The sequence below is a fragment of the Anomalospiza imberbis genome, chromosome 17 (genome assembly GCF_031753505.1).
Source record: "Anomalospiza imberbis isolate Cuckoo-Finch-1a 21T00152 chromosome 17, ASM3175350v1, whole genome shotgun sequence".
Lineage (NCBI taxonomy): Eukaryota > Metazoa > Chordata > Aves > Passeriformes > Viduidae > Anomalospiza > Anomalospiza imberbis.
This window is the reverse complement of record NC_089697.1, coordinates 7,618,014-7,640,588: the sequence shown is the minus strand read 5'-3', so window position 1 is coordinate 7,640,588 and position 22,575 is coordinate 7,618,014. Positions and strand designations below refer to the sequence as shown.

Below are 22,575 nucleotides of genomic sequence, written 5' to 3'. Positions count from 1 at the left end.
ACCCCCCGCGCGGTGCCGCTGGCAGCGGGCACTGCGGCCGGTCAAAGACAACGTCTGCAGAGCCGGTTCACGGAGGAACTCTCAAAATTCCCTGTTTTCTTGACCCACTGCTGAGCCATGTGCCGCTGCCATCACGCAGCCCCAGCTGCGTCACGCTGGTCCTCCCGGGGAAGGGACGGCGACCCCCGGAGCCACCGGCGACTCTAATGCGGGGCTGCCCCGCGGTGTCACGGAGCCTGCTGCAGCTCCTGCAAGTGGTTTGACCTCAATTTGTTTTTAAATGGAGCCACTTCGGTTTCCGGGGAGGCTGCGGGGGTCGTGCCGCAGCCCCGTGCCCCCGGTGCCGCTCGGAAGCCCAGAGCGACGGGGACGGTGGCAGCGCCGTGGCTCGCCTGTTTACGAGAACGCCGCTTCTCGTACCGCCGTCGAGTGGCACTTGTGCCTCCTGCCCACGCAGGGAGGTCACCGTGTGCCCGCCTGGGCAGCGCTGACCGCCCCCTGCTCCGGTGCTCCCTTTGCCGAAGGCTCGCTCCGGTGCGGTCACGCTCGATCGGAGCTCCCGCGGGCGGTTTGGAGCAGAATCCCGGGCATCGCCCACCCAGCGTTTCTTCCCATGTCCCGCAAAATGCGTCTGAACACCTCCCTCTCCTGCCCACGGCAAGGCCAGGCAGGAGCGCAAACGTTTTGGGAGTTTCTGGAAAAGCCCTGTCCCTGGATGGGATAAAGCTGACCATGCTGGAGGCCCCACAGCGTAGCGACTGTCTTCCTGGGGAAGCTCCTGCCGGCAGCTCTGGGTCGCGGTCCCTCTGCCTGGGGACAGCCCCGGCGGCTGGCAGAGCTTGTACCAGCCGCAGGGGCGATTTGCCCCATCCCGGCATGAGGTGCCCTGTCTGCTCTGGGGCAGAGTCCTTCGGGGGGGCTGGGGGCTCAGGGGCAGAGTGGCAGCGCCGTGTGACGTGAGCTGACATTAACTCCCACCTGCTTCCGCGGGTGCCTGGCACGCTCGGCCCCCTCCTCGCCGAACGCGCCTTTCACTCATGTAGTTAGCAAAAGTTAACTTTTCTATTACCGCACATTTCACTTACCCAGGTACTTAATTGCCATTGTCCCAGGGAAATGTCAGTGTGACTCAGAGACACTTTCCCATTAGGAAGAGACAGATGAATATTAAGTTGAATTGCTGGTGGGTGGGCTGGCTCCCAGCTCCTCTCCCGGGGGACCCTGTCACCCTCCACACCCTGGACCCGTGGAGGACCCTCTTACCCAGCTCAGTAGATCTGTGGCACTTTGCTCTGGGGAGCGGAGTAGCTCGACCTCCCACCCGGAGCAAAGGGAAGGAACCTTATTCCAAACGACTTTTCCCTCTGCGTCCTTAGGATTTGCTCGATCTCTAACACATCTCCCTCGTGTGCAATTACCCTGTGCGGGGACGTGACTGCACCCCAGGCCGCTGGGTGCATATATACATACATATATATATATCCATATAAAAATAATGGCTTTGGTGTAGAACTGCTCCCCCCTGCTGTGTCTGTGGTGCCCGCACGGCCATCAGTCCCAGCAGCAAGGGTTAAACTGCCCGAGGGCTGCCCACAGCTCCTCGCCCAGGGTGTTGTGGTCGTTTGCAGATGCGTTTTGTTCTTCTCAGCTTTGTTCTGTGCCTGCACAGCCCAGCACACCCGACACGGTGAGGCGGGGCCGTGGCCGCCCTCTGCCCCTGCGGGGTCTGAGCTCCATCCCCCCTCGCTGCAGCACCAAGAATGGAGGGATGGGTTCCTCCGTTGGCCCTGAGGATGATGCAGGGCTCTGCCCTCCCCCCCACCCCATGCCCCGCTCCCTTGGTCCCTCCGTGTTAGCACAGTCCCAGCCTGGATGAGTTAAAATCCACCTCCCGACAAAAGCCGTGGGGTCCCGCCTGCTTTTCAAGGAGCTGGGCGATGCCGACGGACCTGATCACCAGCCCTGACAGAGGACCACGGGCACAGGCTGCCGTGGCTGCTAAGTGCCCAGCAGAGGGTCCCAGCCGTGTCCATGGCCCCCACTTCCCTCACCAGTGCTGGGAGGGCTGAGCAAGGGGACACCAGGTCCAGCAGCTGGTGTTCGAGCTGGGAGAACAGCAGGTTGCTGGGAAACATCCCTCTTGAGCTCCGATAAAAATAGCTCCATCTTCAAGGCAAGAGGACTGGCTGCACTGCCAGCGATGCAGGGGATGTGTTTGCACCCACCGGGGTGTGGGGGGCTGGTGCAGGATGTCCTGTGGGGTCTGCACCTCGGACCCCCATCCCACACGTCTGTTGTGACATGGTGCAGTGGAACAGTGGTGCAGGGGCTCGGGAATTGCCTGTCATTGCCCCAGTGCTGTTCTCCTTTATCCCCAAATCAGACTTGGAAATGTGTGAGAACAGGAATCAGGGCTGAGTGGGGAAAGTGGGGGTGACTTTTTCCCCCCACCCAGCTCCCCCTGCCTCTTTGGCTCATCTCAGTGTTTGCCCTCATGAGGAGGGGGTTCAGGGAGATGTGAAGCTGGGCTCTGAGCTCTGGCATTGCAGAGGTTGGGGGGTTTCTATGCAAAGGCTTTTTCACCTGACAGCAGCTAGGCTGGGTGGGTTGGGACATCCCTTTCCCGGGGCATGAAGACCCTCTCTCCCTTCCCAGCAGCTTTGGATGGGCTCACTTCTCTCCCCAGCATCTCCACGAGGACGGTGCCTCTCCCCAGCCTGGGGAACAGGGTGAGAGGAGGTCAGGGATTCACGTTTCCCCCTCCACCCTTCTTGGACACGATTTGAATTCAGTGTCCAGGGGATTCACACCCCCAGCAGCCAAACCCCTCTGGGACGCAGCTGTGTGGGAAGACCGACAGACCCCATCCCAGTTCTCTGCCACCTTCCTTGTTCGGGGCACGCGTTTCGGCCCCGAGCACCGAGGCTGGGCACGACGGAAGTCTCCGAGGGATGCAGCCGCAGTGGTGGGATGTGCACCCCGATTCCCGGGGCGGCCGGGGGCTGCGGGGAGGCCTCGGCGGTGCGGGCGAGCCTGCTCGGGAGGTGGCGGGGATGCTGCGGGGCTGATTATTCACAGCTTCCCTCGCCCCGATTGGCTCTGCCGCCGCGCACAGCCGGGCCCCGCCGCAGGAGGAGACTCCGTGGCCATAAAAGCGGGGTGAGAGGCAGCCGGCAGCGAGTCCGGTGGACAACCCGGGCAGCACCGTGGGGCCACCTGCCACTGTGGCCTTGCCACCGATGACTGGCGCAGCCTGACGCCCGTGGAGGGACATCCATCAGCCACGACCCGTCCTGACTTGGCGAAGCAGGTGCTCGGCGGGACGGGGAGCAGCGGCAGGTAGGGCTGCCGGGGTTGTCATCCCCCTTCCATTGCGTAGGCACAAACAGGGGATCGCTCTTGCTCCCCAAAAAGCAACAGTTTAAGAACACCCCCATGAGCAGCACTGCTGAGAGTGGCTTGTGGTTGGACTTGTGTTATTTTGGGGAGCTTCCACATGGCTGCAGGTCCCTCTCATCCCTTGAGTGGTTTCAGAGCCCATGAACAGCTGTCCAGAGCTCTGCTGGGGTTCATTTCCATGCTGATTCCGTCCTGGCAGCAGAATCACCCAGGGCTTGGAGGGACAAAGGGAGTGGGCAGAGAGGATGGGGGATTCTCTCTCCCCCTCCTTGGGTCAAGCAGCAGTGTGGCTGCAGTGCTGAGTTTTGAGTGATTCTATTCCAAAAGTTACCAGCTTTTTGGAGAAGCCTTGTCCTGACAGTGTTTCCAGGGAATTTTTAGAGGTGAGGAAAGGAGATGCTGGAAGATTGATCTTCTCCACCAGAACTATGTGCAGGATCAAAACCTGTGGAGTTGGACCTGTGTGGGAGGAGGGATCTGCTCAGTCTGGGAGAGCTGTTCACATCCTTCATTAGGTGTAATCACAGGTTAGTCAAGATGGGGCCAGTCTCTGCTGTCCAGCACACAGTCCTGATTCCTCATCCCTCCTTGGGTCACCAGGTCTGTAATTGGCCCCTGGGGTGCATGGATGCAGCTTGGGGGTTTTCCAAAGTAAAGCCTGGTCTTTGAAGACTCAGGTGGAAATGGGACAGGGGAGGAAGGGACACCGGCAGGCACCTGGCACAGGTAGAATGTGCTGAGAGTGGCCACAGAGACTGGGACTCAATGCTGGCATTGCCAGACCCTGCCACGATCCTTCCAAGGTGTTCCTGCAGGAGGGATGGCTCCGGAGCCTTGGGCTCCTCCAGGTAACACAGGAGTGAGCTCGAACTCTGCTTTTCTTCTTCCTCCCTTTGTGTTCTTTTTGCTTTTCCCTCCCCGCTGCTTCTTTCCTCTTTTGTCCAAAGCCCTTTGTTTTCTTCTCCTTTTCCTGCTCCCTTTTTGCCAGTCCTCCTTATCCCAGCTTCAGGAGCAGGCAGAGCACTGCTGGGACATTTGTGGCACCACCTGCACACGGTACATTTGCAGTGGGGTGTCCTAGGATGTCCTTGGCATGTGCTCAGAGAACTGCAGCTCCCCTGAGTGCCATGAAATCCTCTGTCGGCAGTAGGGTGACAGGGATGGGACACACTGTGTCCAGAATGCCAGAGGTCTGACTGTGCAGTGTGAGACAAACCAGCAGCTGTTCCCAGCATGGGAACATTCCCGGTGCCGTTCCTGCGCACTGTTCTGGCGGCACCCACGGGGATACCGGCAGCGGAGGAGCAAGGGAGGGGAAGCAGGTGTGGAAAGGGAAGGAAAAGGTTCCCGGTGGGGCTCCTGCAAAGCAGTCATCAGCTCTTTTTGGGAGCTTCCTTCCCCCTAGTGCTGCAGCTGGCACCTACCTGTGTGGCTGGCATGTCCTCACTCCTCGGTGCTGTCTCGGTGGCCCTGACGCAATAAGGGACTGTCCCCATGTCTCAGTGGCGAGGGCTGGCTGAGGTCCCACCGTGCCCCCGCCATCCTGGGCAGCTGCCATCCTGTTCCCTGCCACGCTGCCAGGGCACTGGGAGGATTCACGGAGCTGGTGGCTGTGCAGCCAAGGAATTCAGACAGCTCAACACACGATGGTGCAGATAATTCAAATTAAATTTTAATCTAGCATGAATTAATACTGTGGCATTAACAATTCTTCATCAGTACCAATTACAGTACATTAGCAGCTACTGCTAGAGAGCACAATAGTCTCTAATATGCGTCATTAATGTGTAACAGATCCCTCTGGGTCATGCCTTACCCACCCTAGATAAAAGCAGCAATGGAGGCAGGCAGGGGCTTGCAGCCTGTGCATCCCTTTGGGGCTGGCTCTTACTCCAGGGCTGTCATGGCTCCAATGGCATGGTGATCCTGTGGCACTGCAGCTGGGGTTGGCAGTGGCCCCTCCAGCCTCACTGGGGGTCAGGTTTAGCACTGCCACCTGCAGAACCCCTCTCCCAGCTGAGCACAGTGTCCTCGTCCGTCCGCAGAGGCCAGAGGTTCCATCACGGCTCTCAAACTTCTGGAGGATGGCGATGGTGGTCTGCAGGTAGGCTTGAACCCAGAGTCCTCCTTTTTCCCCTTTTCTCCTGACGCACCAGCCCAGCAGACTTGGTGGGTGTGAGGGAGGGGAGATGAGGCTGCACTGGTGTGGGGTTCAGCAGCCTGGGGTGAGTTCACACTGGGCCATGGCCTCACCCCATCCACTTGCCACCGCAGCTCCGTTTGCTGTGGTTCTTTTCCCCAAGGCCAAGGGGAAGAGCTGGTGATTCATCTGCCTGCACCATGCAGACATGGCAATCACAGAGAAACCCAATGCTGGGGAAAAAAGGGACTTTTCTTTCTTATGCTATAGTAAGAGATGGAGAGGATAGATGGGATGGAACTGAGATGAGATGAGATGAGATGAGATGAGATGAGATGAGATGAGATGAGATGCAACAGTGGTCCTGCCCACAGTGACTTGGTGGCCACCAGGGACTGGCTATGGCTCTGGGCTTGTGCCAAGGACCAAGGCTACAGCCAGGGTAAGGGGTCACATTTTGTGGTGTCCTTGCTGGGAGCAGCACCCGGAGGTGAGTCACATGGGAATGGGCACAGGCACAGGTCCCTGTGTGTGATCCCAGGACCAGCTCACAGATGGAGGTGGTAGGTGCCCAGTGCCTGTGGAGTGGTGATGGCCTCCCAGAGCTGGCACAGATGTGGTGACAGGCTCTGTGCTGTCTTCCGTCTCCAGGCAGCGGCTGCAGGACGAGATGGCACGACGGGCACTGGCATTGGCACTCTGCCTGTCCCTGTCTGCGGTGGCATCTGCTGACTGTGTCACCCAGTGCTCTCTCTGCGCAGCCCAGACCCGCGGTGCCGACAGCAGCGTCCAGCCCCTGGTGAGTGCTGGCCCCACATGGACTTGAGCCAGGGAGCCACAGCAGTGGAGTGTCACAGGTGCAGGGTGGCAGAGCTGGGTGGCACCTGGTGTGGTGGTCATGGGCACCCCAGGGTCCTGAGGTTGTGCAAACCTCAGCTTCTCACCGAGCTGAGCAGCACGGTGGGCACAGCACCCTGGGCTTGGGGTGGCATGGGATGAAGGCAGGGGCTCAGCCCGAGACCTGGGGCCGCTCGGCCGCTGTCTTACAGATGTGCCTGTGGGAATGCCAGGGCTCCTTGTCACCCGGCCCCGAGTGGGAGATGTGCAGGAAGGCGCTGGCGCTCCTGGCCCCGCTGGTGGCCCTGGCCGAAGGGACAGAGCCGTCCCCACAGGAGGCAGAGGAGGATGAGGCACAGCCGGAGCAGGGTCTGGGCCCTGCAGAGCTGCCGCTGGCGCCGGCCAAGCGCTACGGGGGCTTCATGAAGATGATGTCCAAGGCGAGGCTGCTGTCCCTGCTCCGCGAGAACGCTCACAGCAAGGGTGGCCTCAGCAAGAAGTCCGGGGGCTTCAGCCGCAAGCCGGGGGAGCGAGCGGCCCCCGAGGACTACCCGAGGCCGGCAGGGGATGGGGACGAAGAGCCCACGGGTGCCGGGGCCGAGGGGCCGGAGCTGGCGCAGCTGCACAAGCGCTATGGGGGCTTCCTGCGCCGCATCCGGCCCAAGCTCAAGTGGGACAATCAGAAGCGCTACGGGGGCTTCCTGCGGAGGCAGTTCAAGGTGACCACGCGGTCGGATGAGGACCCTAGCGCCTACTCAGGGGAGGTCTCAGACCTGTAGAGCCAGGCGTGGGACGGCAGCACCACGGTCCCCACACTGCCACCCCGACTGTGCCATCGCCCCCAGCCCTGTCCCCTGCCCAGCCCAGTGTGGCTGGTGTCACTCTTGCCTCATTCCCCTGAGGGGACCATGAGTTCCATCCCCAGCTGTCCCTCTGGTTCACCTGCCCATCCTGTGCACGGAGGGGACAGTGCCACTCCTCCGGCTGCTGGCGGTGTGGCTGTGGCCCAGCCCAGGGTTCCCGGGGGTGTATTGCTGGGGACACATATCCTCCATCCTCCCGCGGCTGCTGGAGCACAGCAGGGTCTGGAAACCATCACAGCTGAGGTACAGGTCAGGGGGCTCCGAGCACTGGGAAGGATGAACTAGGGCAGGGTCAGGGAGGTGTCGTGACCACGGGCAGAGGTGGCTGGTGGAGCCACAGCACCATCACCAGGTGCTCAAGCAGTGCCGAGCCCAGCCCCCACTCCCCTCCCCGAGCCTCTCACAGTGTCCCACTAATCCCAGCACCCACCTGGTGCCCCTGGGCTCCCCCTCCAAGAGCGACTCTAGAGGCAGGGTCAGCCCCGTGCCCCAACACCCAGCTCCCCCCCGCAGTCAATAAAAGGCAGATGCCAATGAAGCTGAAGCCATGCTGGGTGCTGATCGTGCTCTGCAGGGCAGAGCAAGCACCCCAAACTGGGGTGCCCAAATGGGCCAGGGTGCTGGCTGTGAGACCTGCAGGCAGCACATGGTGGTATCCTTCTTGTGCTGTGGGTGCCAAAAGGAATATGGGACCCCACCGACCTCTGGAGCCATATCCTGAGTGTGACAAGGCCATCTCATCTGAGCAAGTGCAGGGCAGGCATGCTCAGCCTGCTGCAGGGGCATGTAGAGTGCTGGCAAGGTACCTCCTGCAGCAGCAGGCAGGGGAGACTCCCTTGGGAATCACAGCTGCTGCCCCAGCTGGGAAGGGACGGTTGTGCTGAGGGCAGGGGGCAAACTGTCCCTTTTCTGCTCATATGTAACCCCCTCCAACAGCAGCTCAGTGCTGAGGAAGCCCAGCCTGGGCAGCAACTTCCCTTTTGAGTGTCTATGTAGCCCCACAGGGCAGTTCCTGGCTCTGGTGAGACACAGTTCATGCCCCAGACACAGCCCAGGCACCAGCTCCAGGTTGGGAAAGGGGGGGAAGGTCACTGCACAGCACTGGAACACTCAGCTCACTCATAGCACGGGCTGGAGCCAGCACCCAGCCTGCCTGCACACCAGTCTGGGCATCCCAGCTCCAGCTCAGCACCTAAAGATGCAACATGGCCAGCCCCTGCTCAGTCCCTGCCCATGGGGTGCACTGCTCCCCTCCCTTACAGTGCCCAGAGGAGCCAGCACCATAGCCCTCATCCCAGCCTTGACCTCCTGCCTTCCTCTTCCCTCCCTCCAGCGCACACGACAGGGCTGTGCAGGATGAGCCCTCCTCTCCTCCCTGCAGGACACACAGACTCCCAACCCCACCCTGCAGCCCCAGCCCCAGTGCCAAGGTAACCCCCCTGAGCACAGGGACACGCTGATGTGCGGGAGCAGCACAGGACTTTTCACTTTTATTATAAAAATATCTTGCAAGCAAAAAAAAAAAAAAAAAAAAAAGGTCTGTACAAGCAGTCACATTGCTCCTCAAGGACCCCAGGTGCCCTCAAGCCCCCCACATTTCCACTGCTGCAGGAGCCAACAGAGGGTGAGACCCCACACAGTGGCTCAGGTAGGGAGCACATGAAGACATTTGTCCCCATGGGTGGGCTGGGGGGAGCCTGTCTGGCCCCCCAGACAGAGCTGGGGTGGGGGGGAGCATATAAGTCTCTTATAAACTCTGTAGGGTTTGGGGGATTCTTTACTGAGGCCTCAGTCTTAATTTTGCACATCTTATTCTAGTGTTAAGTACACAGCAGTACACCCACGTACAACACAAAACATTGGGGGTTTCAGCTCTAAAAATTAACAGTTACATGTCAAACAGTCAAAACATGTTACACGGTACCTGCGGGGAGCTCCCGAGGGGAGCCAGGCTGGGGGGCCCCTTGCACGCTTTGTACAAGCCTGGGGCAGCGCTGGTGGGTCCCAATGCAGGGCAAGGCTGTGCACAGGGAGATGATGAGGATGAGGAGGATGCTCGGTGCTGGGGAGCCAGACCTGGAGCTCCCCTGGACGGCAGGGTGGGGGCCTTGGCTCAACGGCCTTCCAGCCTCTTGGCCTTGTGGCGAGACAGAGGTCCCGCAGAAGGGACACTTGGGAAGAGAGGAGGACACGTCGGTCCTTCCTTTAAAGCCAGAGTTTGGTGTCCAGGCGTGGTGGCAGAGCCCCAGAAGGCAGTGTGGGGGCCCTGCTGGTCCTGGGGAGCCATGGGCCAGGCAGTGGCATCCCCATGAGAGCTGGTGTGGAGGCACTGTACCTGTCCCCTCAGCCCAGCTGGAGCTTCCCAAGGAGCTGCTGCTCCGCTGGCTGAATCTGCTTGCGGGCAAACCCGGCACACTGAGGCTGAGCAACCCTTGATGGGGGTCCTGAAGGGATGGAGCTGGCGGCCCCAGGACCAAACTACCCCCAAAAATCATGTCTCTCTGGATGGGAGAAGACCCCCACAAGTATTGCGGGCTCCATTTCCATCCTAAGACACAGGTACCGCAGCGCATCTTCACATCGCTCCCGGTGCTTCCAAGAGAACAGTCTTAGGGAGGAGCAGAGCTGCTCCCAGCAGGACAGGGGGTCCCAGCAGCCACTGCTCACTTCCTGGTGATCTGGACGCTGGCATACTCAGAGCTGGCCTCCTCGGGGCGCGGGGCCGGCCGCTTGGGCGCCTTGCTGAGGTGCACCATGTCCAGGTCGGCGTAGGTGAGGTTGTCGTCGCCGTTGGGTGCCTGGTTGGTCTGGATGCAAGCGTACTCCGACTGCTGGCTCATCTCCACCATCCGCCGGATGCTCTTCCTCTCCTTGTCGAAGTTCAGGTCCGCATAGGTCAGGTTGTTGGGGTCGGATTCCTGTGTGAGGCACCAAGAGTTCCTCCTCTGGGAAGATGCCCTTGTACCCACAGCCCTGTTCTGGAGTCAATCCCACTGCAGCTCGGCCTGGGGCACCTCAACCTTGCTTGTATGGGGGAACAATACCAGCAGCCACCACCCTGAAGCCATGCACTACCCCATGCTACAGCTTCACATCATGAGCCTCTCTATCACCCTGCTCTGGCTTCAAAACCACTGCCACAATTCCAGAGCTATCACTGAAGGCACTCCATCCATCACTCCATCCCAGCAGGGCCAGACTGCCCAATGATGCCCACACGGGAGCTGGCAGAGCCTGGGTGGGATGAATAGATTGCTGCTGATCACGACTTCGCTCGTAGCTGCGTCACCAAATGCAAAATAACTCCACAAATAGCCTGGCTGGCTATCGCACAGCTGGTTCTCCAGGCAGCATCAAACACAGACTTTACTGGGAGAAGGAGGAGGAGGAGCAAGGAGGGTGAAGGCAGAAAAGATTCTGGGAAGTGGCTATCCTCTTCCTGGGGCAGCCTCTCTTCCACCTCCAGCCACAGAGGGGAGACACTGAGATGAGCCACCACCCTCCACTCCCCTCTCCAGTGGCTCCGGGCCACTCTCCCTCCCCAGTCCCAGGATGACCCACCTGGGTCGTGGCCTCGCTACTCTTCTCTGGCTCATGTAACCTGGAAGGAGGGACAAAAACAGTCAGATGGATGAAGGGTCCTGTTGCCCCTTCCCTGGTGATGGATCAGCTGAGGAGGTCAGATGCAAGCCAAAGTCCTTTTGCAGCTGCACCCAGCAAAACAGGTCCTGAGCATTGGCTTGTGCTGGTCCAGCTGCCTCTCTGCTGGCCAGAGACCAGCTCCCATAAGCCTGCTCAGGCCCACCACAAGCAAAACATCCCCAGAAGCCCAGCTGGGGAGATGGGCAGAGACTGTGCTCCCGCCCTCCCTTTCACAAGTTTTGGGGATACAGCTCTGTCCCAATCCTGAGGGACTCTGTGGACTGGACGTGTCCAGCGCAGAGTCCCCATAGGTTACCCAGTGACTAGAAGAGATCTGCACTCACCTGGCAGATGGTGAGCTTTTACCTGCTGAAAGAGAAGGAAAAAAATCAGGAAAAAAATTAGGGGAAAAAAATTGAGGAAACAAGACAAATGCCCCATTTCCACGGGCACAGAGAACACATGCAAAGACTGCTTCAAGGACAAGGACACATTTTTTCTCAGAGGCAAGTGACTGCAATTCCCTGGAGTTTCAATCAATTTCATTCAGGACTGTTCCTGGGGGAGCACAGGAGGTGCAGGGCAGGGTTTAGACCAGCCAGAGCTTTCCCTGCAGCCTGCAAACAATCTGGGCAGCTCTATCCATCACCTGTACTGGGCAGGACCTGCAGCTGCACTGCCAGGAGTTACTGTCCAATGGGGCAGTGTGAAACCCATGGGAAAGAGAGGAAAAATGGGGTTGGGAGCATCTGCCTCCCTGCCACATACTTGGCTCCCTTACCCTTGATCTGCTTGGTCCGGATCAGGTATAGAATCGCAGCCACCAGCAGGGCCAGCACGGTGCAGACCAGGCCCACCACGATGTAGATGAGCAGATCATCTGAAACATCAATGAAAAGGTCAACATGGCCCAAGAACGTGGTACCTCCCAGTCCTTGCAGCCTCACAACTGGAATTGGCTCAGTGATGCATGAAGCACCGAGGAAGACAGCTCAGTGCCTGCCACCATCACACCCCCCAGCCCCCTGATATGGAGATTTGGTCCTTCAACCAGATTTTCCTGGGGCTGTGAGCTTCCGCAGGGGGTGACACCACACAGCTGCCCTGGCAGGCACCCCATCCCAGCAGCTCTGACGCACCTTTAGTCACCTGGAACCCGTTGCTCAATCCCCCCTGGGCCGGGTTGGAGATCCACAGGAAGGCTGATTTGTTGGCAGGGGCCTGGGCATCGTGCACCACCATGCAGGTGATCGTGGACCCGTTTTTCTCCTCAGTGGCTTGCACCTCCACCTGGCTTCTCAGCTCAAACAAACGCTGGGGGAGCTCCGATGGCCGGGAGATGTTCTCCACCTTTATCTCAATCCCATTCTCCAGCCAGGAAACGGTCACATCTGCTGGGTAGAACTCCTTCACAAGGCAGGTGAAGGTCACGGTCTGGTTCACCTCAACGGGGCTCGGCTCAGCGCGCACTTCGATGCTGGGGGGAACTGGGAAGAGAGGCAGAGCTTGGTGTTTGCTGCCCCAGCTCTGCTGCCCACAGGGCGCCCTGTCCCTGCCTCAGGGACCCCCGTCCTCCTCCCAGGGACCCCAGCCCCACAGCAGCTCACACCCAGTGTGAGGCCCCCAGCCCTCACCTCGCAGGACTCTGCTGAGCTGGTAGCTGCCACGCAGCGGGGCCGGCAGCGTGGAGTGCCGCACCTCACAGATGAGCTGAGAGAGGACGTCTTCCTTCTGCAGGGTCACCATCGCTGTGCTGGACATGTTGTAGGTTTTCATCTTTGATTCGGTGATCTGGGGTGGCTGACCCCCCAAGGGGTCCTCGTTCTTGAACCATTTCACCCCAATCTTTTCAGGAAAGAACCCTCCAGTCGTGCAGGTGAAAGGCACCGACTGTCCCGACCTCGCTCTCTGCTCAGGCCCAGACACGAGCGGGGGGCTGGGTTTGGCTGTGGGGAGAAGCACGGGGCCATCAGACCAGGCTCTGCCCCCTGCCCAGCCCTGGGCCTGCCTGGAGCAGAGTCTCGTACAAGGGCATGGGGATGGCCCATGGGATCCTCTCCTGGACCAGCCCTGAGCCCCTCTCCCCATCCCTGCTCTACCTGGAACTGCTCCAGGAGCCCCACTCACCTTGCACAGACACCTCTGTGCCATTGCCATGCTGAAACACCTCATCATCACCAGTGCTCCCCTTGACAAACTTCACACAGTAGTAGGTGCCCATGTCCTCAGGCTGAACGTCCCTGATGTGGATGGTGAAGTCTGTGTCGGACCTATCCACTGCTCTTGTCACACGGGAGGAGGGATCCTGCTTATTCTGGTCATAGACAGTCTTGTTCCCACTGCCCCAGCCCTTCAGCCACATCACAGGACCTGGTCCAGCGATTCCAGATGTGGTGCAGCTCAGGGTGAGCGTCTCCCCCGCTGCCACCGTCACCTTGGCCTGGGGCTGCTGCAGACTGAAGTCCTGACCCGCCTGGGCACCCATACCTAGAGAAAAAAGAGACCAAGTCTCACCTGGCACCACACATCCAGTCTCCTGACTGTTCTCCCAGCCCTGGGACAGGCTGAGCACCCCAGGTGATGGGCTGTGGCCATGGGCACGCTGCTCTGCCTGCAGGGCTCGGCAGCGGAGCTGGATGGAGCTTTGCTTGGTGACTGTGCTGTGCTCTGTATGGATAAATCATGGAGCACATCCCAGCTGTCAATGTCTCCAGCACGCTGGGCTGCCTCCCACAGCCACCTGGCTTTGTCAGCCAGGAGAAAGAAGTGCACAAAACGAGGTGCTCCAAAGAGCCATCTCCCATCACCAATGTGACACTGCATTTTCTATCCTGAATCTGTCCCATTTCTGCATGGAATCCCAGCCCCGATGATCCCAGCAGAGCACAGCCTATCCCCCACCAATGCCAGCCAAGCAGGCACTGTTCCCGCTCAGCAGCAACCACAGGGAGACCTCGTCTTTGGAGCGTCTCCATACCACTGGTCCCTAATCCAGTCACCTGTGCCACACCTCCCTGCACAGACAGTAACATCCCAGACAACCCTCACTACACACCCATGGGTTACCCAGGGGTTTATTTTGTCAGTTCTTTCTATGGCAATATAGTTATTACAACCAAATTCACAAAAGATATCAGTCCTGGTCACTGCTTAAAGGAACATTTTTTCAAGCCACGCAGGGAGAGAAGTGGGGGACCCACTTAGATCCACCTGCTGTTAACAGGTGGCTGTGGCACCCAGAACCAGTGTCATGGTCACACAGAGACCATTGTGTTTGAGCAGGTAATGCTGAGCAGCACCGGGAGCATGTGGACCAGCACCCCACATCCCTCGCAGCAGAATCATGGGATCACAGAATCTCTTAGGCTGGAAAAGCCCTAAGATCGCCGAGTCCAACCATTAAGCCAGCACTGCCAAGCCCCTGACCAAAGCACGACCCCAGGCGCCACATCCACACATCTTTTAAACCCCTCCAGGGATGGTGACCCCACCACTGCCCTGGACAGCTCTCTTACCCTTTCCCAAATATCCAACCTAAACCTCCCCTGTACAACCTGAAGCCATTTCCTCCTGTCCTGTTGCTTGTTATCTGGGAGAGGAGAATGACCTCCACCTGGCTACAGCCTCCTTTCAGGGAAATCCAGGACAGCAACTCGTGCCAAGGCTTCCCTTGGGACCCAGCAGGATAATCTCTGGCTGGATGCTCCCAGGAGGACCTGCTGCAGGACAAGCTGCTCTGACCCCTCTGGCCACAGCTGGCTGTCACAGAGACCAGAGCTGATTTTTGGCAGCTGTTAATCCCTCCTGACTCACAGTGGTATGTGCTGTACACACAGATGTTCTCACTGTTCCACCGTGTGGAATTACTTAATCTCTATGGCCAGAATTACCAGGACCAGTTTCTCCAGACTGCCCCAGTTAAAGGCTTTTTGCCCAGGGCATCAGTCCACAGCATCCTCAGCCAAACCCTTCAGGCCTTGGTGTTTCCCTTTGAAGCCATGTCAGGGTTAATGCGGCATCAGAACAAGTTTTTCCCACAAAACAAGGACAGAGGGACAGAGTAGCTTTGTGCCACGTTCCGATGAGTCATTCACTCTGAGAGCCTTGGTCTGCACCTGAGCAGTGGTGCCCTGGGCACCTGTGAGGCAACCCCGTCCTCTCAGGTGACACCCAAATTGAGGGGAGCAGCCCTGGAGCAGAGGCCTCGTGCACTCCATGTGCTGAACACAGCAGTGACACAGGGCAAACATCGCTAGATCTGCTTCTGTGGTATCTCCTGAACTTCTCCATCTCCTGCTGCCGAGAGACCTTTCGCAAGAAATGGCTGAGAAATACACAGAGGAAGTTCACAGGCACAGAAGCATCATCGGTCTCTCGCCAATCCACTGCACGTGGATGTGACACAGGCAGGGACCAGGCTGCTACAGGCAGAGACTGGAGCCCCCAGCCAGCAACCACACAGACCCTCAGCCCTTCCATGTACCCAGGGGGCCACAACACCAAGTACTGGCTCCACCAAACTGGGCAAACAAAGCTCATTAGCGGGCAGCACTCAGCACAGCAAGGGACACATCCCATGTGTGGCCACAGGAGCAGGAAGCCAGGGCCACTCCCACCACACACTCCGTGCCCTGTGATGAGTGTGTTACTCACTGCAATCCTCTGTAAAACCAACTTCTATGGAGTGGTTACCCTCTGTCCCCTTGAGGGTCCCCTGCACTGGGTAGAACTGCCTGCACAGCCCCACACAGCCCAACCTGAGCCAGCCGAGCACCTCCTCCTCATCCTCCCTCTCTCCATCTGCCCATCTCCCCATGAGGCACGTGGTGTGCTGAGCGGGAGAGCTGGGGATGTGCCTGCTTTGCGGCCCCAGAGCTGACCCCAACACCAAAGAGCGTCAGGGTGGGCACTGCTCAACCCCAAAGTTCATTTCTTGGTTGCAGTGGAACATCCACAGAAGCACTGGGAGCTTCAGCATTGAGCTGAGCATGGCTGGGTGCCCTGCCTGTGGGCTGGCTGCCATGCCTGGTGTGCAGCAAGGGCTCCCCACTACCTTGGCACAAGGGTCCTGCCTTCCTGGAACCGTAGGGATTTATCCCTGCAAGCAGCAGGGATCTCTCCCAGGGTCCAGATTTGCAGCCAAATGTGGATGGTCTGTATGCATTCCACAGCACCGAGCTCACGTTCCCTCCGCACCGGGGCAGCAGCGTGCCCGCCTCCCCTGCGCAGGGATTAGCAGGCACAGAGCATGCTGTTGTCCAGGGATAGGATGCAAGGTGTTTTCCTGCTTTCCTGACTGCTACTGCTCCCAGAGGATCGAGGGAAAAAGGGGCTTCACGCTGCCTGTCCAGAGGCTTCACTGGCAGCCCTCGGTCACTGCAGAAGGCTCCAGGGAGCCCCTCGGACAGGACTGAAATGAGGCTTTGGGGTATTTTTCCACGTGTTCTCCTCTGCTACTTCAGAGACCCTCGCCCAGCTCTGCTCAGATCACCCTGGCCAAGGATTTCTGGTCTGTGACACACAAGCTGCAGCCACGATCCACCGCAGGAACACCCCAACAAGGACCAGCTCGTACCTCCTGGCTCAGAAGCAGGAGGCCCAGCCACACCTGGCTTCTCCTCTTCCTGCCTGCATCCATCACCCTGCACCAGGCCCAGCCTGGCCCCTTCCTGCTCAGAATGACCCCAACCCCCTGCAGCAGCTCACAGCAATGCCCCCCCTCCCCAAAGGGAAAACACAAAGGGGAAGTTGGCAGAAAACCCCAGAACACACAAGTTAGAAAATGCAAAGTTTCCACCAAAGCTTCTTTCCTCTTTCTCCCTGAACACAGCTTCTCACATGCAGCTGATGCCTCTCCTTCCCCTTTTAAGGCACTCACCCAGGGGGAGCAAGAGCCCAGCAGCTTACGACATACTTGTGCACCAGGAGTGGGATGCTGGGGGGGCTTCAAGCCACAGAAACATGGGACACCACAATTTCTCACTGTTTCCCTGCTTCTCCACTGCTGCCTGATGACACTTTTTTTTCTTAGACTTGGATTTCAAACCGCCTGCAATTGGAACACGATCCTCTTGCCCCCAAGATCATGGGGAATTTAGGTGCTCTGACCTTGTAATCTGTTTTATCCTACACTCCAGAATTAGCCAAGGGTTTTAGGGCCCTGAAAAGCATCACCTGACAGTTCCCACGTAGGTGGAAGCACCCTCGCAGTGCAGACCCTCGCAGAGCACTTCCAGCCTGGAGCAGAGGCAGGAGCACGATCTGGCAGAGCCTGCCTCCTTCCCGTTATTCAGTTTAATTTGGGAGCAAAATAATCCCAGCTCTCGCTGCAGTGCAAGTTTTCCATGTCGGTGACACATTTTTTTCTATATTCCACCTTTTGAAGTATTTGATATTGAACAGATTGCAAGAGGCCGGGGTTTAATTCAGGAGAGGCTGCTTGGATGCTTCCTGGTAAAAATAGATTTTTTTCCTCTGAAGGAGCTGGGTAAGGAGCTCCGGGATGGCTGTGTGCTCCAGAAACGATGTGCAGCTGGTCACCGGCATCCGAAGCCCCACAGTCACTCGCTGAAGGAGCAGGCCAATGGGCAAGGGAACCCCAAAATAATCCTGCTGGAATTTCACCTGCAGCAGGGCTGCCAGGGGCGGAAACTAACAGGTGCTGCCTATAAAAGGCCTGGAATCTGCTGTTTAGGGAAGGCAAGGAGAGCCCTGGGGATAGCTGCTAAGCTCAGAGCAGACCCCAGGGCACTCAGGGAGGGCTGTAGTAAAGGCTGTGTTTTACATCTGTGACATCAGAGGAAGCCTTGGCTCACACACAGCCACCATTTCCAAGCTCCCCTCCTCCAGCATCAGCAGAAATTCATCCCAAGAGCCAGAGCCCCAGCAGGAAACTGAATTCCCCTTTGGAAGAGGCTCTGTGAAGCACAGCTGAAACCCTCTGTGGGGACAGACCAGCACGGAAGGGCTCTGCAGGGCACAGTTTCTCAATGGGGCTTTGCTGTTTGGTTTCCCACATCTCGCTGCCTTTGCCCCACAGGAAGGTCTCCTCCAGGACCTTTCCTTTTCCCCTTCACTTCTGCAGAAGCTGACGGAACAGCCGGCAGTGAGAGCCTGGGCCAACTCTGCTGGAGTTCAGCTTAGTTTGAGCCACGGCCCAGGAGGGACTCGCCATATGGAAAAAAAGGACATGCACGTTTGCACCTAAAATCAGGGATGCAAACCACTTCAAAACCCCAGGGTGGTTTTTTCCCATGGCTGGCTCAAAGAAATGGGGTTCTTACTCCAAGACCACATTTAATTAAGTTCAGGAGGCTTGCTGGAGCTATTCTTTCACGCAGGAAATCGCAGTGGCTCACTGGGAAGCCGCGCTCACCGCCAAAGCCTTCTTGGCTCTCAGCAGCCGGAGTTTTCAGTTTGGGGCCAACACTTCTCAGTTGTGATCAGGCAACTCAAAGCAAGGAGCGTTGTGCTGAAAGCATTTGCTTTCTACCCAAGTTTTCATCCAACTCTTTGCCCAAGCAATGCTTTGATGGTAACTATTTCAATGGGCTTGGGAGAATGTGGGTTTCCCCCACGGAACCTGGGCTGGGCTGTTTGTAGTGGGATCTGGCTGGCTGGAAGGGAAGGGGTTGGAATTGAGCAAAAAGCTCAGCAGCGAGATGCTCCTGAAGATGCATCATTATTGCTGCAGGTTTGCCTCAAAAACCCTGTTCCTCCCCTGGCAGGGAGAGCGATTCCTTCGAAATCACCCAAAACGAAACACCCTAGAAAGGAAACATCCTTGAAAGCAGCAGTCACCACAGGGGTTTGTTCCTCGTGGGATGAGACACTACGTGCTGCCGGCAAGGGAAACAGCCAAGAGTGGCACACTTTGACTGGTCCTTTGCTGTGCCCCCCAGCTTTTATAAGGGACTGGTGGAGCCATGAGCCCGTGGGAGGTCTGGGGCACCCTGAGCCTGAGGCGACACAGGACTACATGGCACAGGGTGCCCGGAGGTGTTGCAATTCCACTGCTTCAGTGCCCAACAATCAAACAGAGAAAGAGCCAACACTGGGGTGAAGCAGGAGGGCAGCAAGAAATATAAGTTCTTGGCAGAGAAGACAGGCAGCCCTCACCAGAGCCTCTCCATACCTTCTCCACTACCATCAAGTGGGAATTCGGGCTGCTTGCTGAGTTTTGCCTCACCCATAGCTGGCAGGGGGGTGCTCGCAAATGGGTGGGAACAACATGCCTCTTCATGCCCCTGCCGAATTCCCTGCCTCGCTGGGAAAGGGCATGTCTGCCTGCCTTGAAGTTTGGTTTGAGAAGTGCCGGGCAAGGGCCCCGCGGGAGCCCCTCGGCCACCGCCGCTCTCTAGGTCACCGCAGGAAAGGTCAAAGCAACCGTGCGCGGAGAGGCGGCGTCATGTCGGTACCGGAGGTGTGCGGGAGCGAGGAGAGGAGAGGATCGGGGGAAAACGGGGGACAGGGCAGGGAGACAAGGTGGGGGACAGGGCAGAGGAGAGGAGCAGGGCGGGAAAAGGGGGGAAACAGCGCAGAGCAGGGAGAGGAGCTGTGTGGGAGGGAAAGGTGGAAAACAGGACAGAGGAGGCAGGAGCAGGATGGAAAAAAGGGGGAAAACAGGGCAAAGCAGAGGAGAGAAGCAGCGTGAGAAAGGGGAAGACTGGGCAGAGCAGGGCAGGGGGGTGGGAGGGAAAGGGGGGAATAGGGCAAGGAAAGGAGCAGGAAGGCAGGCAGAAGCCATGGCTTACCGGGCAAGGCGAGCAGCAGCAGGCAGGGCAATGCCCAGGCGGTGCGGCCGGGATCCCGGGGATGCGGCTCCATCGGTGCGGGGAGCGGAGCCCGCGGCTTCACAGCGCGGCCCCGCGCCCGGCTCGGCAGCTGGGTTTGATAAATAAGACAAATTAAAAAAAAAAAAAAAAAAAAAAAAAAAAAAAAAGCAAAAAGCGCAGAACTGCAGCTGGCGAAGGAAATCGCTCTTCTCAGCCCCAAAATGAGGAAGGAGGCCGGGCTCCCCCCTTTCTCCCCCCGCGGCGGGCGGGCAGCGCACACGCACGCACCGACACGGACCCGCGGCCCCGCCGCCGCCCGTGGGCACCGGAGCGGGCTCGGGGCCGCTGACGGGGCCGCCGCGGCGGGGCCCCGGGCGGGCGCGTGCCCCGGTGCCGCGCGGAGCCGCCTCCCCCCCGCCGCCGCGCCGCCTCCGTTGCCGTGGTACCGGGGAGGGACGGAGCTGGCCCCAGCTTCGAGACCCCCTCCGGCTCCCAGCAGCCCCGGTTTAGCGCCGCTTCCCCCCCGAGGCGGGGGCGAAGCCAGCCCCGCCCGCCCCGGAGCAGAGTCCTCCGGTCAGCCCGGTGTGCGGCTGCCTTAAGGTGGGCTGGGAGGGGACCCCCGGGACCGGCCGCCAGGAGCCCCGGGATGCCCGGTCCCTGTCGGCCGGGGGAGAGAGAGGCGGCTCCATGGCCCCAGGGATGGGGGTTGGGGATCCCCTCACTCGCCACAGGCTGCCGGTGTAGCCGCCGCTTCGGCACGGCCACAATCACAGCCCTGCATCCCTGAGCTGGGATTGGGGTGCAGGAGCACACAGCCTTCGGGTCCTGAACACCCAGGCGCCACCTGGGGCTGAGCCAGGACAGCCCGAGGCAGAGGCACAAGCAGCCCGCGGCCCTGGCGGTCCCAAGTGCCCAGGGACCTCCCAAGGGACCCCGCAGGGCCGAGCTGTGAACCCGTGGCACGGGTGGTGTTCTGCAGGTCAGTTTGGCCAACGCGGCTCAGGGCCAGAGGGGACATTGGTGCAGCACAGGCAGGCAGAGAGTGGATGGGGAGGGAGAGGAAATTCCTGCACACCACGCTAGGGGAAGGGGGACATTCCCCACGGAATGGGCCCGTGATGTCCCCTCAGTGGGAGACTGCAGCAGGGAGAAGCGAGAGCCTGAGAACAAGGCAGCTCTAATGGTAAGCAGGGCTGAGGAAGAGGGTGTCAGCATCCATGGGATTCATGTCCCTGCACCGCTCTTCTCCCTGACACAAAGTCCTTCCCAGGGGACTCACAAGGACACATTCTCCACTGCCTGCACTTGTCACAGCTTCTCACACCACCCAGGGGGACTTCGGCCAGGCCGGGTACCTGGGATGCCAGGTGCAATGCTGGCAGCTCCCTAGCACCACCCCACTGTCCCCTCTGCCCTCCCAGGGATGGGGTAGGCACTGCAGAGCTCCCAGCCCACCCAGCACCACCTGCAGCATCCCCAGCAGCACAGATCACACCAATCGCTCTCCCACACCGGGCTGGGTCCCTGAGGACAGCACTGGGTGCCATACTGTAGGACCCGCTGCCGGCTCCCCCCTCCTCCCCTCCCTCCCTCCCCAGGCAGCCGCCAGGGCTGTCGGTTTTATTTAGAGCCTCGCACAAACACAGCCGAGATATCTGAAGTGACTTGGCACCATCAATCTGCGCACGGCGTCCGCCTGCGCATCCCCGGCCCCGCCAGCCTCCCCCTCAGCCCCAGCTACGCCCATGGGGCACATCCTGCCTTAATTTAGCACTGCTGGAACCGGGAACAGCTCCCCAGGCTTCTGCACTCACCTCCCTCTGCGATCCCCTGGCATCTGGAGGCTGCACTCAAGGGTTGTGGCCAGTACTGCTCCCACTGGAAAAAGTTTTGTGGCCAGCAGCACTGGTCTTGGAAAGCCCAATACAGCCATCATTTCCCTTCACAGAGCTGGCCAGAGTGGGCAACAAGGAGCAAGGCTCCAGAGGAGCCCTTGGACTTGGCCTTTTGCACATAGCAATAATTTCTTTGCACAGGGATGGGACAGGGACACATCGCTACAAGAGTCCACAGGCACCTCACAAGAAGAAGCAAAGGTGCTGAGCTCTGCTCTCTGGTGACCAGTGATAAGACTCGAGGGAACTGCATGAAGCTCTGTCAGAGAAGTTTGAGGTTGGTATTAGGAAAAGGTTCTTCTACCAGAGGGTGTTTGGGTTCTGGAACAGGCTCCCCAGGGCACTGGTCACAGCCCCAAGCCTGCCAGAGCTCAAAAAACATTTGGACAATGCTCTTGGGCACAGGGTGGGATTCTTGGGGTGTCCTGTGCCAGGACAGGAGTTGGACTCGATGATCCTTGTGGGTCACTTTCAGCTCTGGATATTCCATGGGATTAGGAGTGGTTTGTGGATACCCTGCAGCTACACCACCGTGGGCAGTGCATCCCACCCAGCCCAAGTCCAGAAGCAGGGACCCTCAGGGCAAGTGAGTGCCCAGCATGAGGGCAAATGCCAGGGACACACTGCAGCCATTCACAACCACCTTTCCTGGTTATTTTTACATGGAAGTACAGATCCTGGAGGCCTGGTTGGCTTCAGCCTGTCTGGGATGTTCTGCTCAGTGTGGAAGGTTCAGACAACCTGTTCTGAGGCGATTACGGAGCAGAGCCAGCCCGCACACAAGCAGCAGCCACCGCAGAGTGCTTGGGAAGGGAAGTTAGAGCTTTAAAAAGCTCTGCAAAAGAAGGTACAGCGCAGAGCAGATGGTGCGGCGCGAGCTTCCCGGGAAAAGCTGCTATTGCTCCCCATTAGGAAGCATATGGGCAGGCTCAGCTGCCTCCCCTCCTACCCATGGCCCTTCCACTCAGCATCACAGGGGCCCTGCTCCAAGGTTTGGAGGATTCACCCTGGCAAGGCAGCCCTTG

General features: G+C 59.0%; 2 protein-coding genes and 2 long non-coding RNA genes across 8 annotated transcripts in view; 3 read left to right on the top strand and 1 right to left on the bottom strand.

The window, feature by feature from the left end:
* The first annotated feature begins 1,696 nt into the window (after positions 1–1,696).
* On the top strand, positions 1,697–7,783 carry PDYN (prodynorphin). Of its 3 annotated transcripts, XM_068207781.1 has the most exons (4): positions 1,697–3,339; positions 5,445–5,503; positions 6,191–6,338; positions 6,610–7,783. In XM_068207781.1, the coding sequence occupies exons 2-4, from the start codon at positions 5,484–5,486 to the stop codon at positions 7,153–7,155; spliced, it is 714 nt and encodes a 237-aa protein (XP_068063882.1). In that variant the 5' UTR covers positions 1,697–3,339; positions 5,445–5,483; the 3' UTR covers positions 7,156–7,783. The 3 variants fall into 3 exon arrangements, with proteins under 3 accessions (XP_068063882.1, XP_068063884.1, XP_068063881.1); XM_068207783.1 differs by lacking the exon at positions 5,445–5,503 and having other exon boundaries at positions 1,715–3,339; positions 6,589–7,783; XM_068207780.1 differs by lacking the exon at positions 1,697–3,339 and having other exon boundaries at positions 6,589–7,783.
* Positions 7,784–8,803: 1,020 nt separating this feature from the next.
* On the bottom strand, positions 8,804–20,160 carry LOC137484163 (tyrosine-protein phosphatase non-receptor type substrate 1-like). 2 transcript variants are annotated; one of them, XM_068207777.1, is made up of 8 exons: positions 19,635–20,160; positions 13,009–13,368; positions 12,516–12,827; positions 12,021–12,368; positions 11,663–11,761; positions 11,226–11,247; positions 10,801–10,840; positions 8,804–10,157 (listed from the first exon to the last, which is right to left on the bottom strand). In XM_068207777.1, the coding sequence occupies exons 1-8, from the start codon at positions 19,705–19,707 to the stop codon at positions 9,903–9,905; spliced, it is 1,509 nt and encodes a 502-aa protein (XP_068063878.1). In that variant the 5' UTR covers positions 19,708–20,160; the 3' UTR covers positions 8,804–9,902. The 2 variants fall into 2 exon arrangements, with proteins under 2 accessions (XP_068063878.1, XP_068063877.1); XM_068207776.1 differs by having other exon boundaries at positions 11,226–11,250; positions 19,635–20,159.
* LOC137484168 (uncharacterized) overlaps positions 19,188–22,575 on the top strand; it is a 16,882-nt gene continuing 13,494 nt past the window's right edge. Inside the window, exon 1 of one of the 2 annotated variants that reach the window (XR_011004770.1) lies at positions 19,188–19,256. This is a non-coding gene — a long non-coding RNA (uncharacterized lncRNA). Of the gene's footprint in view, positions 19,295–22,575 lie in introns of both variants that reach the window. The other variant, XR_011004771.1, reaches the window with a different exon arrangement.
* LOC137484167 (uncharacterized) overlaps positions 21,511–22,575 on the top strand; it is a 6,567-nt gene continuing 5,502 nt past the window's right edge. Inside the window, exon 1 of the long non-coding RNA XR_011004769.1 lies at positions 21,511–21,827. This is a non-coding gene — a long non-coding RNA (uncharacterized lncRNA). The remainder of the gene's footprint in view (positions 21,828–22,575) is intronic.